The sequence below is a fragment of the Phascolarctos cinereus genome, unplaced genomic scaffold (assembly GCF_003287225.1).
Source record: "Phascolarctos cinereus isolate Bilbo 61053 unplaced genomic scaffold, phaCin_HiC Scaffold_4;HRSCAF=312, whole genome shotgun sequence".
Taxonomy (NCBI): Eukaryota; Metazoa; Chordata; class Mammalia; order Diprotodontia; family Phascolarctidae; genus Phascolarctos; species Phascolarctos cinereus.
Window position 1 is genome coordinate 547,595,340 of NW_027555847.1, and position 16,633 is coordinate 547,611,972.

The window sequence follows — 16,633 nt, forward strand, 5'->3', positions numbered from 1 at the left end:
CCTCCAGGATATTCTTTAAAAATTGTCAATTTACTTTTAAACATAATTAGTTTAGGAAAATAATACCAAATAGGGCAAAGCTAACAGGAAAATCCTGTACACAAAAGTCTCAAAACATCATAATGTGACTCTAATGACTCTTTTAAATTCCTACTCCCACCCCATGACAGCTCGTTCTCATCTGTTATAGACTTGGTGACCTCAAAGATCCCTTCCAACTTTGAGATTCTATGATTATAAGCAGTTGGAAGTTTCGATGTTAAATACTGCCTTCCTCCCCATGATACTATTTTGCCACTTATACTAAATTTTTAAAATTTCTCTCTCATCTGTTTTGTTTTTATTTTTTTTTCCTTCTTCTTTCCCTTGCTCAGCCAGTCTCTGTCTAGCTCTGTCCTATCTCCTAGAGTGGTCTCTTTTCTGGAATAGCTTCCTCCCCCCACCCTTTCCCCTGGCTTTCCTAGACCAGCCCTTCTTCCTCCTGGGCTTTCCTCTGCCTTAGAGTGGAGGCATGTATGTACGTCACTTTGTCTCAATTACAAACTTAGAGAATTTGAAAATTGGAACAGAGCTCCATAAAGCCAGATGGACACCAGCTCTTCTCTAAACCATTGCATTTATTTAGAAATAAAATAAAGCATGAAGAGGAGTTGATATGTCATAGGAACTTTTTGCAGGGTTCCATAAGAGTGGCTCAGGTTTACAGATAAGAGTCTTACCAATATTAAATTTGCAGGTTAATATAGCAGATATGCACAGCTTATCAGTTTATTATCATCTGTGGATTGTATCAGCTTTTCTTGATTGGCCTAAGAATAATATTTTTAAATTTAATGAGAGAGAACTGGCTCTGGGGTTCCAGCCCTGCCTCTGGAATATACTGTCTGTGTGACCCTGGGCAAATAACTTAACTTCTCAGTGTCCCCAGGTAACTCTTTTATTAAGATTCTAAATTGACAAAAAGTATTGATGGACACTGATAGAGAAAGTTCCTTATTCTAGAGCTCCTTATACATATGAAATCATAAGTGTGGTTTAAAAAAACAGAATGATTTTAAAAGGCAAATTTCCTCACTGCAGAATTCCTTCCGTGCACCACAGCTCTACTGAAAATGACCTTTCCAAATTATCCAAAGCCCTTTTCAATACTTGACCTTCTGTTGCTATGCTGTTCTTGTACCTGTTGACTACCCTCTTCTCTTCAGTGCCCTCACAGGCCTTCATATCTGTGGTATTCTTCTCTCTTGCTTCTCCTTTCTGTGTTTTCTTGTTTTGTTTTTTGGTGACTCATCTAACTCAGGCAAGAAGTTCAGCAGCCTCACATGGGCCTAATCCCACTACTAATTGGCACAAGAGCTCTGACCAGTTCTTTTTCTGGCCCGGGCCAGTCAACTCTTCAAGAGTTGCCTGGTGACCGCCTTTTCCCTCTCACTCCCAGGGCTTTACCATAGGTGCTGGACTTAGCATAGATAACCAATTAGCTTAGTCCACTGAAGCTCAGAACTCCAAAACTCAAACAATTCACCAGCCACAACCACCCTAGTAGCAGGGATTACAGGCATGTGCCACCATACCTGGCTTGTGTCTCCTTCTCTAATCATTCCATCAGCATTTGTTCACTGACCCTTCTTCCTCTTTTCCTATCCTCACTCAGTTTCCTTCTCTTCTCTATTAGGGTTTTGCCCTTCGGTACCAGTTTCAATTGCTGAGTGTAATTCATTCCCAAACCTATCACCTCTGATTTCCCACCTCAGTCTAGGTCACATCTCCCAATATTTGAAGGAATTTTTTTTAACATGATATCCCATTGCCACCTAAAGTTGAGGAAGGCTAAAAGAAAATCCTTCATCTTTCCATTTAAATGCTGGCCTCTATCCCATTTCACTAGCATCTACCATCTTGCCTGTTCTCCAAGGCTAAAACTTGGAGTGAAAATAAAGCACCTCCTTATTGACAGAATTTAAGGTAATCCCCTGAAACCTGTAAATACTTCCTATATGTGTATATCTATATCTATATCTATATCTATCTATCTATCTATCTATCTATCTATCTATCTATCTATATATGTACACACACACACACACATATATTTCATCATGGTAAAGAAACAATATTCCTAATTCATGAAAATAAACTTTTTCAGCTATTGATTTAGTGAAAAGTGTTTTAAAAAAACCCACCTACCTTATTATCAATTTCCCATCCAACCTTGCCAACATAGGCTACTCTTTCTTCTGGGAGTTTGATTTCTGAGATCTTAACAACCTAATGGTTAATAGTTTGCTTTTCTTCTTATTGCTCTCTCTTTTCCACAGATGATTGAGACGGATGAGGATTTCAACACTTTGCCTACAGGATACAACTATCTGGTTGATTTTCTAGATTTATCCTTTCCAGCAGAAAGACCAAGCCGGGATCACCCATATGAAGAAGTAAGCAACAATCCCTAGGACGCTTGCTTCCTCTGTAACCAGTAGCAAAGAATTGCTGCTCTGCGGCTCTCCTTTATGCATGTCTGTACTGTCGGAGGCAGCCTCCACTATGCCATTTTCCCGTCTCACATATAAGCAACGAAACCCCTTATTAGCAGAAGATGCCAGGGTTGCTACCTAATCATTGATACACAATTCCTTTTCTCTCTGTCCTATTGCTGTCTGCTTCACTGAGTTCCTGGCATCCTTTAAGAACTGTTTACCATCTGTGGCTTTTGGTTCTAGAGCTGGAAGGTACCCCAAAGGCCATCTATTTCAACAGCCTTCAGGTGAGGAAACTGAGGCTCAGGGAAATCTATGCAGACTTACAGAGCTTTAACTATATGCAAATCTAAGTCACTGAGCTAAGTAGATGTTGTGGGGAATATAAAATCCTATAAGATACAGATCTTGTCCTCTCAAAGTTATTATAATCCTTACCTCAACATGCAATCCCCTTGACATAAAGGTAAGAATATACCTGATGCAACAGATAGGTAGGTTCCTAAAATCTGTGTAAATCACATTTTCCATATAAAATTAAATCTAAAACATTGTAAAACACTTTGCTTCCTAAAGCAATCCTGTAGTAAACACTTTTATAAAACTAATAATCACCATCTCATTTTAGTTTGTAAAATCTGGATTTTATTATTATTGTTATTCGGGTATGTTGAACTTTAAATAATTCTAATGTGTAAAAATCCAGGTTTATAAAAACAAAATTAGCTTTAAAAGGAGATTAATTTTAGATTACATAAAATGTAGCCCCCAACGCACCTACCCCACTTTTGATATTTCATCAGATCTGTGATTTCACTGATGTTGGTACTCTCTAGCAATGAAAATTGCAGAGTCCATCCATGACCTTTCATCTTGTCTTTTGTGCATGTCTTCCCAAACTCCTTCCATAGGCAATCTACCCAGTGTACTAGGGACCTTCCTCTAGCTCTCGTGACTTTGCTTGGATACCAGTGGCATGGACAGGACAACTGTATTAAACCTTGATCTTGCCACCTGACCAGTCCACTTTCTTCTCTGATTATATTCTCACCAATAGCATCCTTTTTACTGTTTCTCTTAGTCAGTCAGTAAACATTTTTAAAGCATCTGCTATGTGTCGGGAACTGTGCTAAGCACTGGGAAACAAAGAAAGGTAAAAAATAAAAGTCTCTTAAGGAGATCACAGACTAATGGGGGAGGCAATGTGCAAACAGCTATGTATGAACAAGCCATATATAAGATAAATGGGAAATAGTTAAAAAAGGAAAGTCATAGAGTTAAGGGGGATCAGTAAAGGCTTCTTGTTGAAGGCAGGATTTAAGCCAGGAGGTGGAAATAAGGAGGGAAAACATACAAAGCATGGGGGGCTGTTAGTAAAAATGCACAGAGTCTGAGATGGATTATCTTGTGTGAAGAACAGCAAGGAAGCCAAAGTCATTGGATCAATGAGTACAAGAGGGAGGGGGCTATAAGGTGTAAGAATACTGGAAAGGAGGGCAGGTTATAAAGGGCTTTTAAAACCAACCAGAGGATTTTATATTTGATCCTAGAAATAATAGGGAGCCCCTGGAGTTTATTGAGTAGGGTAGTGACAAGGTCAGACTTGTGTTTTAGGAAGACCACTTTAATATCTCAGAGGAGGATGAATTGTAGTGTGGAGAAATGTGGCAGAGAGACCAACCAGCAGGCTATTGCAATAGTCCAGGCATGAGGTGGTGAGATCCTGCACCAGGGCAGTGGCAGTGTTAGAGGTGAGAAGGGAGTATATGTGAGAAATGTTACAAAGGTAAAATTGAAGGGCCTTGGCAACAGATTGAATTGGGTGGGGGAGGGGTTGACAGAATGAGGAGTCAAGGATGACATGTAGATTGTGATAGTGGGTGCCTAGGAGGATGGTGGCAGTCTCAAAAATAGGTTGAAGTAGGGAAGAATTTTGAGGGAAAAGATGATAAGTTGAGTTTGGAACATTTTGAGTTTGAGATGTCTGTGAGACATCAAGTTCATTCTTGAATAGATAATGTGAGATGCAAGTCCAGAGGTTGGATGAGAGTCACAACTCATGGTTGGTAATAAATTGTAGTCTACTCATGCCACCCATGTGACCCTGTGTGACTCTGGGCACTGAACTCTGTCTGCCTCAATTTGCTCATCTGTAAAATGAACTGGAGAAGGAAATGGCCAACCAGTCTACTATCTTTGCCAAGAAAACCCCAAATGGGGTTACAAAGAGTTATGTGACTGAAAAAAAACAACTTAATATGCCAGGTACTATCTTGAGGCTTGGGGATATAAAGACAAAAATGAAACTGTTCCTGCTTTCCAGGAACTTACATTCAGGAGAAACAACTCTGACCTGATCTCCAGGAACTCATTGACCCCAGATTAGGGCTTGTTTGTTCTCAAAAATAGCTCTGTTTTAATTGATTATAGTTTCATAGGAAACAAATAGAAACATAGGAAACTAGAGCAGTGCTGAGAGGCCTCAGTTTCCCCTGTAAAATAAGAGGCAGCTAGGTAGTGCAGTGGACAGAGTGCCAGACCTGGAGTCAGTAAGACTCATCTTCTTGGGTTCAAATCCGATCTCAGACAATTACTAGCTCAGGGTCACATAGCAGATATTTATGAAACCGAAGGACTTATTGTAAAGTGCCCTCTATAAAACAAAAGTGAGTAACTCCTTTACAACGATCTGGAAATAAATAAAGGATATGAACCTCTGAGTACTTAAAAGTTTTTTTCAGAAAAAGTGTTAGCTTCCCATTTGTGTGTTTTCCCTCCCTCCCCTTCTCTGGAATTCTGCCCTACTTCAAGAGAAGCTTGAAGTGATAGATATCTGCACTGGACCTGTGATTTTATTGGTGTAAGGAGCTCCTACGTCAAGAAATTCCCTGTTCAAATGCAGGTAGGCACCTTCTCTACAAGTTGCAGTCTTAGGGAGTTGTATTATTTTTGTTCAGTTGTTTCAGTTGTGTCAGACTCTTTGTGACCCCATTTGGGGTTTTCTTGGCAAAGATACTGGAGTGGTTTGCCATTTCCTTCTCCAGCTCATTTTACAGAGGAGGAAACTGAGGCAAACAGGGTTAAGTCACTTGTCCAGGGTCACACAGCTAGTAAGTGTCTACATTTGTATTTGACCTCAGCTCTTCATGACTCCATGCCTGGTGCTCTATCCACAGCACCACCTAGCTGTGGAGGGAGTTGTCCAGGGGCATGGAAAAATTAAGTGACTTGCTCACCAGGCTCATATACCCATGCTTTCTGCCTTCCAGTCCTGCTCTCTGCCCATTTTGCTATGTTTTCAGATTAAATTTCATTCCAAAGTATTTATCTCCAATGGTATCATTTTGATGAAAAAAAATCTACTTTGTCTTCTGAGAAAACATTATCTTTGCTACAGACCTATTGCCGTATTAGGCATGTTTATAAAGGAAGCTTTGGGGCCTTCAGTCATTTAGCCTGAGGCTCAGGGAGGAGTGAAGGAAGCCGTTTACCATTTGCAGGTGGTATGTGGTTTGCTTTCAGTAGCTAGCAGTGCCACATCTGTTCAGACTGTTGGTGGCTTAACTCCTCCCCTACCCAGGTGCCAATTTCACAACCCCTAGGTCTGAGGCCTAAATCTGGCACAAGGTGTTCACCTTACTATTTGCTTATGATTCCCATGGTGCTCAATAGATGGACTTCTGCTCGGGCTGTTCCTCTTCTTTCCCTAAGGAGGAAAAAGTCCTCTTGCCTCAGGCAGGAAAGAAAAGGTATAGGATGTCCCTAGAGTTGCTACTTGCCAAACTTTCTGACCTTGGGATTGGAGCTCTGGGTTTTCTGCCTGTGAGTCTCCTATAGAGAAACTTAACCAGTGGCTGAGGACTTTGCTGAGTTTCCTACAGAATTCTACCCACCAGGACATCCAAAAAACATCCAGCATCAACTCCTCAAATTTCCGGAGGGCACCAGCTAGCTAGATTGACTGTTGTATTTTTTTTAACCTTTTATCCTGATCCTCAGACCCTTTCCTGATGCAAGCGATAATTTAATATTTTGCCTTTATACTCTCTTTTATTTCATGAGAAATAGGAAACTGTAACAGATGAGTGAGGAAGGGCACCCCAGTGAGTAGCTGGGACCCAAAGGGCCCTTTGCCTATCTTCCATTCAACAATTGAATTCAATGAGCATTTTCAAGAGCCTGCTATGTTCCAGGTACTATGTTAGGAGCCGGATACAAAGGCAAAAGCAAAACAATATATATGCTATTTGAAATTAAAATTTTATTTATTTATTAAAATTTATAAAATTGTTTTTGAAAATCTCAAAAGACTGCTGCATTCCTAGAGGTCTTTTAGATCACAACCTGTTTCAGTCTAGTCAGTTGTTAGTGTCTGTCTCTGCTCCTCCAATAACTATTTTGTTTTTATTTTGCCTATTTTTTTGTGTGTTTGCTTACCTTTGTATTTGGTGTTTACCTGCTCTGCAACTTTTGGTCTGAGAGCTAGCTGTCTAGGTCACTGGGAAATTAATTGGCTTGCTCTTGGTCACACAGCCAGTATGTGTCAGAGGCAAGATTTGAACTCTGGTCTTCCTGATACCAAGGCTGTCTCTAACCATTATGCATACTGCCTCTAGAATAGACCTGAACAAACTGATCCTTTTTTCAAGTCAGAGCCTTAAAAATGATTCTCTTAGGGTTTAATGTTCCCCCATCCCTTCCTCTCCTTAGGAAAAGGAAGGTGTTATGGTTTGGTGGAAAAAAACATGGAAATAGAACTACTTATTATGAAATAAATTACCTCTTATTAAGTCTGCTACCCATTCCAGTTATGGCTCCCCTCCAAGGCAAAACCAGTTTTGAATTTAACATAAGAGAACAGGACCTTCTATTCACATTCTACTCTCTCTCATTTAGTGAACCTGGCTGGAATCATAAGGCCTCCCCTATTTCTTCCCAGAATATTTCTCAACATTCAGGCCTCCTGGTTCCATCTCTTGTTCACATTTATTACAAAGTTATTAGCATGCACATGAATAGTTCTTCCCCCTACCCCTGGGCAGTAATTAGTTTAATTCAAACACAGCTCATCCTTGAGTGCATAACCAGGTGAATGTTTAAGCTTGGTTATGGGGCCTTGGACAAATGACTTAACTTCTCTGAGATTTTTCTTTGTCTGTAAATAAGGGATAATAAATCTATCCTGCCAACTTCACAGGGTTGCCTTAAGGATCAGATGAGTAGGTGAAAGTTCCTTGTAAACTGCAAAATACTATACAAATAGAAGGTAGTGCTATTATTTATGATTATTCTTAATAAATAAGGTAGCTAGGCTGCAGAGTTGATAGAGCTGCTGGACCTGGAATCAGGAAGACCTGGGTTCAAATGCAGCCACAAACACTTACTAGTTGTATGACCTTGAGCAAGTCTTTTGCCTCAGTTTCCTCATCTGTACAATGGGGATATTAATAGCATCTACCTCCCCAGGGTTATTATGAGAATAAAGTGAGATAAAATTTTTAAGCCTTAAAGTGCAAGATAAGTGCTATTATTATTATTTTTAAAATTATTATTATAGAAGTCATTGGATGGTGTTGAGATCATTCTTAACAGAATCTTTAGGCGAAGGCTGTTGTACTCCCTATTGAATTATTCCACTCCCCAAATGTCAGCTTTGGAGGAGTGTGATAGCCAAGGCCCATCTAGAATTCTATAGAATTATATAGAATTCTAGGAGAACCCAACAAGAAGATAAAACTTCCAATATAGCCTTCCTATTCCAGGGTCCAGCTTTACTATGAAGGAGTTTCCTGAATACCAAAAATCAGTTGAAAAGTCTCCCCTCCACTCCTTTAAATGTGTAAGAATAAACAAGAAGCAACATTGAATAGCCTCGACATACAAAGCAAAATGACTAATACCTTCAGATCCATCTTACTCACATGGAAATTTGATTTATAACATTTTCCCAAAGTTCTCAGACTGTTCCTCTGTCCAGTTCTCCCCAGAAACTTATCTTATTAGAACTATTGCCTCAGTTATAGAATCTGACTTGAAAACATTCTTGTTAACCAGCTATACTAACAAAAATTCACATTTGTAAAACATTTTAAGATTTGCTGTGTACTTTACAAAAATGCTAATCATCATTCTCCATGTGTGTTTTTCTCATGATTTTTTTCCTAATCAAGGATCTGCTCCTAACCTTAACCCACATCTAATTTAATTCTCCCCAAACATGAACTGTAAATCTGTGCCTCTGGGTAGGTCTTTTTTGAGCCATCATCATTATCATCATTTGACACGAAGTAAGGAGTTAATAAAACATTCCTCATTCCTTTTATGGAATTGTCACACTTTAGCCCAAATGAGCTAACCACGGCCAATTCTCCCAGTGCTTTTGACCTAGTTTCTGCAGAACTGTATAATCCTAAATTCCAATACACTTGAAAATGTACTTCCTTTGGCCTTGGCCAAGGTCACAATAAGTAAATATCCTCTTGGAAAGATATAAGAATGGGGAAGCAAATGTAAACATTCTGGCAGTCTGACCTATCTGCTTTTAACACGTGTTTTAAAAGCCCAAACAAAAAAAAATTGCCCAAGCTGGGATTATCAGAAGATTTATTGCAATGAAAGTAGATTCTCCTTATAAAATGTTAAGTTAGGCTGCCATTGTGAGTTGAGAAATGTGCAAAATTTTATGGTAGCATCAAAGAACCAAAACCATTTACAACTGAGGAAGAAGCCTTTCATGACTCACATTTTCTAGGAAACAAAGTTGTTATTACCAATTAAGTTATGTCTGATTCTTCGTGATCCATTTGGGATTTACTTGGCAAAGATACTAGAGTGGTTTGCCATTTTCTTCTCCAGCTCATTGACCTACATCTTTTTACATATATGTGGAAGCACATGCAAGGAACTCATTACGAGTCAGATTGTTTCATTCATTTTATTTTTTATCTTCAGTGCCTCGCACTTAGCAGGCACTTAATAAATACTCATGGATTGGTTGCTACTTTTTTAACAGGCTGCAGTATCCCAAGTGGCCATTAGAAGGCAAGCCTTACTATTTCCTGAGCTACTTTCCCTCCTCAACTTTAGCAACAGGACTCCAACCTTGGCTCAAACACAGATTTTTTTAGCTCCTGGGTGAGCTGGTTCAATCTACAGAGGGATGAAATGAAATGTGAAAATATGAAATTTACTATCTATACTCTGCTTAGTGCTCTTACTTCTTAGATGCATTCTAGTATCTTAGGTCTTTTCCCTCAGTACTCATAGATTCATTTAATATGTTTGATAACAACACGTTTAATAACATGGAATTAAGAAAGAAGATAGAAAAAGAAATATAAATTCTTCCCCCAGCACTACTGCCCCTTCCAGATCTTTGATTTGGATAGAAAAATGCCTTACCTCATAAAAAGAGTAGAAGAAGGAAAGACTTTCACTTTCCTATCTCCTCCTCCCCACTGGCCTCCGAATCAAAACAATGCAGGAAAGAGCTTATTGATTCTGAGCAATGCTGGTCATGGATGTGGTTCTCACTGCCTGGCTTGGCTGCTTGGTTGCCCCCACGTCTAGGTCACCACTGTTGCTTAAGTCGTCAATTATTGTCTTCAAATTCTTGGTTCTGTCTATCAAGAGGACCACCGGTGATCCCAGAAACCACCAGTGATCCTTTCCCATGTCAGGCTCTCCGAAACAGTTCTCTCTTTCTTTCTCAACTCTGCTCCTCTATCTCCCTCTCTCTCTTTCTTTCCCTTTCTCTTTCTTTCTTTTCCTGTCTCTGCTTCTCTATTTGTCTTTCTGTTTTTCTCCCTTTACGAATCGAGGAGAGGTTTTATTTAACATGATAGGAAAATGCAAAAATTCATACCCAATCACAAAAATGGTCAAAACAGTTCTTGACCTGAAATAGTCCTCTTCCCCTCCCCTCAGCCCGTATAGTCCATATGAGTCCAGAGTACCAGAGAAGGGAAAAGTCCAGGTTGCCCTATCTTTAAACCTTTACTCTATCTCATCTAGAGTAAGGAAGAACGTAGATTCCCAGGCTTCTCTCCAGGGAATTCACTCTGCTTTGGCTCTGAATTTCAGGGTATTTCCTCCTGTTTCTAAATAGGTGCTTGGTGAGTGAGGCCATGTTTTCCATTTGTTATTAACCCATCTCACTCTCCCTAAGGAGGCAGAGTTCTACCCTTCTCTTTCCCTCTCCCAGTCTCCCTATTTTGGTGAATACTCCATCTCCCTTTGAAAGTTGAACTCAAGATCCACCTCAAGTGTGTGAAGTTACACCATGAAAATGCTATTAACTTCAGATCCTCATGTCTTTAGTAAGTCTGTGGCTGTGAATTTAACCATCAATGCCAGAGTAAAAAAGGCCACTCAACAACAGGTATTTAGAACTAAACCAATTCACACCTTTTCAAAGGGAATTTCATACTTTGTTGAAGAGATAGCAGAAGGGAGAGAGGAGAGCACCCCGTACATCTAGGTGCTTGCCTGGACGTGTCTTGCTACACTGTGCATTCCCGTGCCACCAGTGGCTATTGCTTCCAGATTGTTAATGTTGTGGGGGCCTGTACCCAAATGCACAACGTACATCTACAATGTTGTTTGATTGTCCATTCCAGATAAGGAGCCGGGTTGGTGTTATCAGGCATGTGGTGAAGCATGGGTTGCTCTGGGATGACTTATATATAGGATTCCAAACCCGACTCCAGCGTGATCCTGACATTTATCATCATCTGTAAGTACAAAAATCATCTTCCCCTAAGGGCATTTAGAGGGACACTCACAGGTCCATCCTTTTATAAAGGTACAGTAATTGACTACTTATATATTTTGGTTCTAGAACACTGGGAAGATTCTAATGCCATCCACAATGTCTTGTATTTTATCTGCTGGCTAATACTTGAAACTCCCCCCTTAGAACTTTTTGTCCTTTGACAAGGCTTTGTTCACCCACTAAAAGGGCATAATTTAAGCTATCACTCATTTATACCTTAATATGAATTAGTTCCATGATTTGTTGTTGTTTTCCCCCGAAAACAATGTTTGGTTTTGTTTTTTTCAGAAAGCAAGTTTTGATGTTGGAAGAGAGGTAGAGAGTGTACAGGCACTGGACACACTAAGGGAGAGAATACCACCTGGGTTGGGGGGGAGGTTTGTGGGAAGAGGCTAAGGAAAAAGGGAAGAACCAGGAGACTGGGCCTGCTGAAGATCTACTTAGCCTGCTCATGAAATTTTGCTTTTGTCTGGCATCCTATGCAAGCTGAGGGGGTGGGGGATAAATTAAAGGAGGTACCTCTTTCCTGTTTCCTGATCATGTACCTTCTAAAAATAACCTTGATAGGTATCTATATAGTATATTCCATTTGGTAGTATAGTTTTAAATTTCATAATAACAAAAAATTTGAAAAGGATCACCTTTGTTCTTTATATATTGCTAAATAAATGTCCAATGAAGGGTAAACTGCCCTTCACCAGCCAACACATATACTGAAAATGGAAGGGCCGTTTGCTGCATCTTTACCCTTCAAGGTTTCCATTAGGACCTCCTTCCCCTGCAAGAACCCTGGATGACACCTTGAGATAATAAAAATATTCAAGTATTCTTCCAAATTCTAGTCTAATGCTCAATCATGCTATGGAGGCGACTCTGGGTTCTTAAAGGTGTATCAGGTTTACTTAAAATCAGTATATCTGTTTCTTCTTATATCAATCATGATAAAAGAAAAAAAATTTTAGTAATTATTTGGTGTTGCATGACTATCTGCTGCACAGAGTATGGGGTGCTATAATTATCTTCAGAATATTGCTATATCTTGTATGTAATTGAGGGTCAGCTGGTAAGCGCATCCTAGCAATGCAAGAGCAATTAAAAATACTTGTCCTATTTCAACTTTTTCCCTAGGTTTTGGAATCATTTTCAAATAAAACTTCCCTTAACACCACCAAACTGGAAGTCCTTTTTGATGCAACAAGTATAGACTACTACGTAGTAAGTCATTAATTAAGAAAATATCTTTATTATGTAACAAGATAGTACAGCTTCAATTTTGTTTTATTCCACTCATATTATATAAGCAGAGATTGTGTTTGTAAGGGAAGTGAATACCTTTCAGGAGATCAATGGAAGTGGTAGTAGCCAGTATTAGAGAAAGACAGATGGGGAATAAATTGTAATGGCCAGAGTGTTGGACTAGAAGCCAGGAGACTGGAGTCAGAAGAAGAAATAATAGAAATAAAAATATGAATAAAAAGAAGAACCAGAGAGATTGGGTGGTGGGGGGAGGCAAGTAAGGGAATATAGCGTCACAGAGGCCAAAGGAAAAGAGAATTTCAGGAAAGAGGGACTAGTCAACACTAGCAAATGCTGAAGAGAGAATAAGGAGGATGAGGACTGAGAAAAGACCATTATATTTTTCTGTTAGGTTATAGGTAACCTTGAAGAGAGTAGTTTCAATGATATGGTAGGAGTCTTTTTTTAGGAAAGAAGAGAATTGAGCTTCTTTGTGGGTAGAGAGAAAAAAGCTAGTGGAGAGAGAGATTAAAGATACTGGAGCAAAGGGGGGACAGGTATAATAGATAGGTTTAGGTTCCAGAATAAGAAGGAGAGGATGAAATCCAGGGCACATATTGAAAGGTTAGCCTTGGAAAAGAGAAGAGATACCTTTTGCCCCCAAGGAAGAGTGCGGAAAGAGATTGATAAAGATACAGAGAAATATTGGTGCTGTGAAGAGAATATGGCAACATGTAAAGAAAGAGTAGGATTGGAAAGTTTGAGCTAGGTGGTCATGATATTTTTAGTAACACAGGAGGTGAGGTCTCCCTAACTAAGAGTTAGGCAGGCTAGGAATAGTATTAGCAGTTAAGAGCAGATACTGAGGAAAATTCTGTACTTGACAAGAGATGAACAAAATATTCCCTGAATAGTAGTGGGGGCCCAGTTGGATTGGACTGAAGTCAGTCAGTACATTTTCTTGGTTGTATGAAGTGGACAAGGATAGGGTCCAGACCTGTGTGATTCCATTGGCATTGGGAACTCCCAGGTGAGGAAATTCCTACCAGTTCAGATTAGCAACAGTTCTGCAACTTATAGTCTTAAAGAGTTCCCAAGAACAGTGAGAAGCCAGGGGGTCACACAGCCAAGTACCAAAAGCAGGGCTTGAATTGGTCTTCATGGCTTCAACAACAGCTCTCTATCCACTCTGTCAGGTTGCTTCTTGACTATCTAGAATAGTTGCTTAATAATTAAAACTTTTTAGAAATCAATTTACATAAAAAACACTGGCAGCCTAGTAGCAAGAGCAGAGAAAGCGGACACTAGGACTGACCTGGGATTAACCTGATAGACATGGTTAAAGGTTAAGAGGGCAAGGGATTCTAGGTTGCTTCAGAGGGCAGCATTGAAATGGTTGACCATAGAAACTAGGTTGAATAAACTAGGTTAATTAATCTATAACAATAATAATAATAACTAGCATTTATACAGCACTTTGCAAAGTGCTTTACTTATGTTATCTCTTTTAGAAGATTGGAAGGGATCAACAGATTAGAAGCTTGATGAGCTTTCAGATAGAAGCAGGTTCAGTAAGTATACTGAGGTAGAAATTATGGAATGTATGGCTATTGTGGCCACAGTAGGGAAGATCCAAGTTCAAATTTGAGATTTTGTAGGTGGAACAGTTCCAAGTTTTGAAATCCAAGATATTCCCATCTGGTAGGTGGCTAAAGTAAAGCGAAGTCTGTAGGAGCTGCAAGGTCAAAGAATTTCAAAGTCCATGTGTGAATGTTGAAACAGCTTCATTGTGGAGGTATTATTTCTACTTTAGTAAAGTATTGCACGTCTGAATGATTTAGTCAATATATCATAGTGAATCTGCAAAAAGCCAGGAGAGCACAAAATGTGATTCATGCTTGTATCTCAAAACACACCACCTCTCTCATATACTTTTCACTTCATCTCCTAGAAGGAATACTTTGAATTAAAGAGGGGGAGGGGCAAGGGAAGATACTTGAACCTCAATTATCTTTATTAGAAATGACTAAAATGAGGCTCCATATTGTTATTGATTCCTAACTTCTCTAATTTACAGGAATCTCAAGCAATATGAAATGTGAAGAATTTATTGACATTACCTCCTGAAGAGCAGGCTACAAGATAACACTAGTCTCATTATGAAGCAATTAATATTATTAGCAGTTGATTGTCATACTTTATAATTTATATGATCTTTTTCCTTTTGAGACACATTTTCTTACATACATACTGATACAGCTGACATTAACAAATCCAATGCTTCACCAAAATGTCAGTCTCAATAATTTCTTGGTTATCCAATCCAAAATACTCTGTTCAAATATTCATAAACCAGAAAGAGAAACAATGCCTATTGAAAACAATTACATAAATTATTAAAAAACAATCGTTGAATTCTGTTTAACAAACGTGTATTAGAGGCAGCTAGGTGGTAGAGTAAATAAAGCACTGGATTTGGAGTCAAGACCTGTTCAAATCCAGCCTCACACATTTACTAGCTGTGTCACCCTGGGCTAGTCATTTAACTTTTTTCTGTTTGTCTCAGTTTCTCCATCTATAAAATGGAGTTAAAAAATAGCACCTAGCTCCCAGGGTTGTTGTGAGGATAAAATAATATTTGTGAAACACTTAGCATAGTAGCTGGCACTTAGCAGGCATTTAATTAGTACACTGCAACTAAATTCAATTCAATGAACATTCAATAAGCACCTACAGGGTGCAAAGCTCCTTCCTAGACACTTAAAGTGAGACAAAACGAATCGTATGAGAAGTAGAAGAAAGGAAGGTGAGAAGGGAAAACAGAAGAGAGCTAGGAAAGGGATTGAGGGCAATTTTATACAGGTCATACATGTTCAATCATCATATGATTTTAAAAAATTATTTATTTAATATTTTATTTTTCCCCAATTACATGTAAAGACAGTTTTAACATTCATTTTAAAAATTTTGAGTTCCAAATTCTCTCCCTCCCCTGCTCCTGTCCCCCTTTATTGAGAAAATAAGCAATTTGATATAGGTTATACATGTGAAGTCATGCAAAACATATTTCCATATTAATCATGTTGTAAAAGAAAACATAGACCCCCCCAAAAAAAAAAACAAGAAAAAGAAAGAAAGTTTTTAAAAAAATGCTTCAATCTGTATTCAGACACCATCGGTTCTTTCTCTGAAGTATGGATAGCATTTTTCATCGTAAATCCTTCAGAGTCTTCTTGGAGCACTGTATTGCTGAGAATAGCCAAGTCATTCACAGTTGATCATCTTAAAATATTGCTGTTACTGCATCACATGATATTTAATCACTGTCCAGACTGGGGAGAGATTTGAAGGAAATAAGGTCAAATGAGCCAAGGAAAATCATGCCTAGAAACACTATATCTTCAGTCAAACTTGTACTGGTTTTTACCTTTTTTTTTCTTGGACAAAATTCATGTTATAGTCGATGAAAGCTACCACAAGGAGATGGTGAAATCAGTTTTCTAAAATGTGCCTGGTTCCCAACTTAACAGTAGTAATAGCACTGAAGTTGATTGTTTATGCTTTATTATGGCAAACGCCTAAGTTAGCGGTTTATTCAGGGACATTTAATTGTAGGTTCCTGCTTGGAATCTGGGAGTTCTGCTTTGTGACTAATCCACAAGAAAAGGTATAGTATTTATTGAATCATAAATTTAGACCAATGGACTATAATAAAGTATATGACAAAGCAGCGTGACATTTTCATTTTGATGAATTTCCTTTCTCTACCGTTCACATCATATTTTAAGACTAGCAGCTTAGAGAGTTTGTTCCATGGGAATGTTTTTTGTCATCCCGTCATTCAGCTGAAAGACATTCAACTAGCATGTAGTCAACCAGCATTTATTAAGTATCTTCTGTATGCCAGGCACCGTGCTAATCCCTGGGGATACAAAGAAAGGCAATAAAACCTAAAAAAAAAAAAAGCCCCAAACCAAAAAAAACAGCAGTCCCTGCTCTCACAATTAAATAGGGGAGACAATATGCAAACAAGCTAGAAACAGGATCAACTTGGGGAAGGCACTGAAATTAAGGAGGATTGAGAAAGGGTTTTTGTAGGTGATGGGACTTTAGTTGACACTTGAAAGAAACCGGGGAAGCCAGAAAG

General features: G+C 38.9%; 1 protein-coding gene across 5 annotated transcripts in view; it reads left to right on the top strand.

Annotated features, from left to right (window-relative positions):
* The window catches only part of LOC110208732 (cytidine monophosphate-N-acetylneuraminic acid hydroxylase), a 92,125-nt gene extending 75,903 nt beyond the window's left edge, over positions 1–16,222 (top strand). For all 5 annotated transcript variants that reach the window (XM_020986864.2, XM_020986862.2, XM_020986865.2 and 2 more), the window contains 4 exons: positions 2,319–2,435; positions 11,096–11,211; positions 12,379–12,465; positions 14,564–16,222. In XM_020986864.2, coding sequence (XP_020842523.1) covers positions 2,319–2,435; positions 11,096–11,211; positions 12,379–12,454 — 309 coding nt within the window. In that variant the 3' untranslated portion in view covers positions 12,455–12,465; positions 14,564–16,222. The remainder of the gene's footprint in view (positions 1–2,318; positions 2,436–11,095; positions 11,212–12,378; positions 12,466–14,563) is intronic.
* Positions 16,223–16,633: the final 411 nt, after the last annotated feature.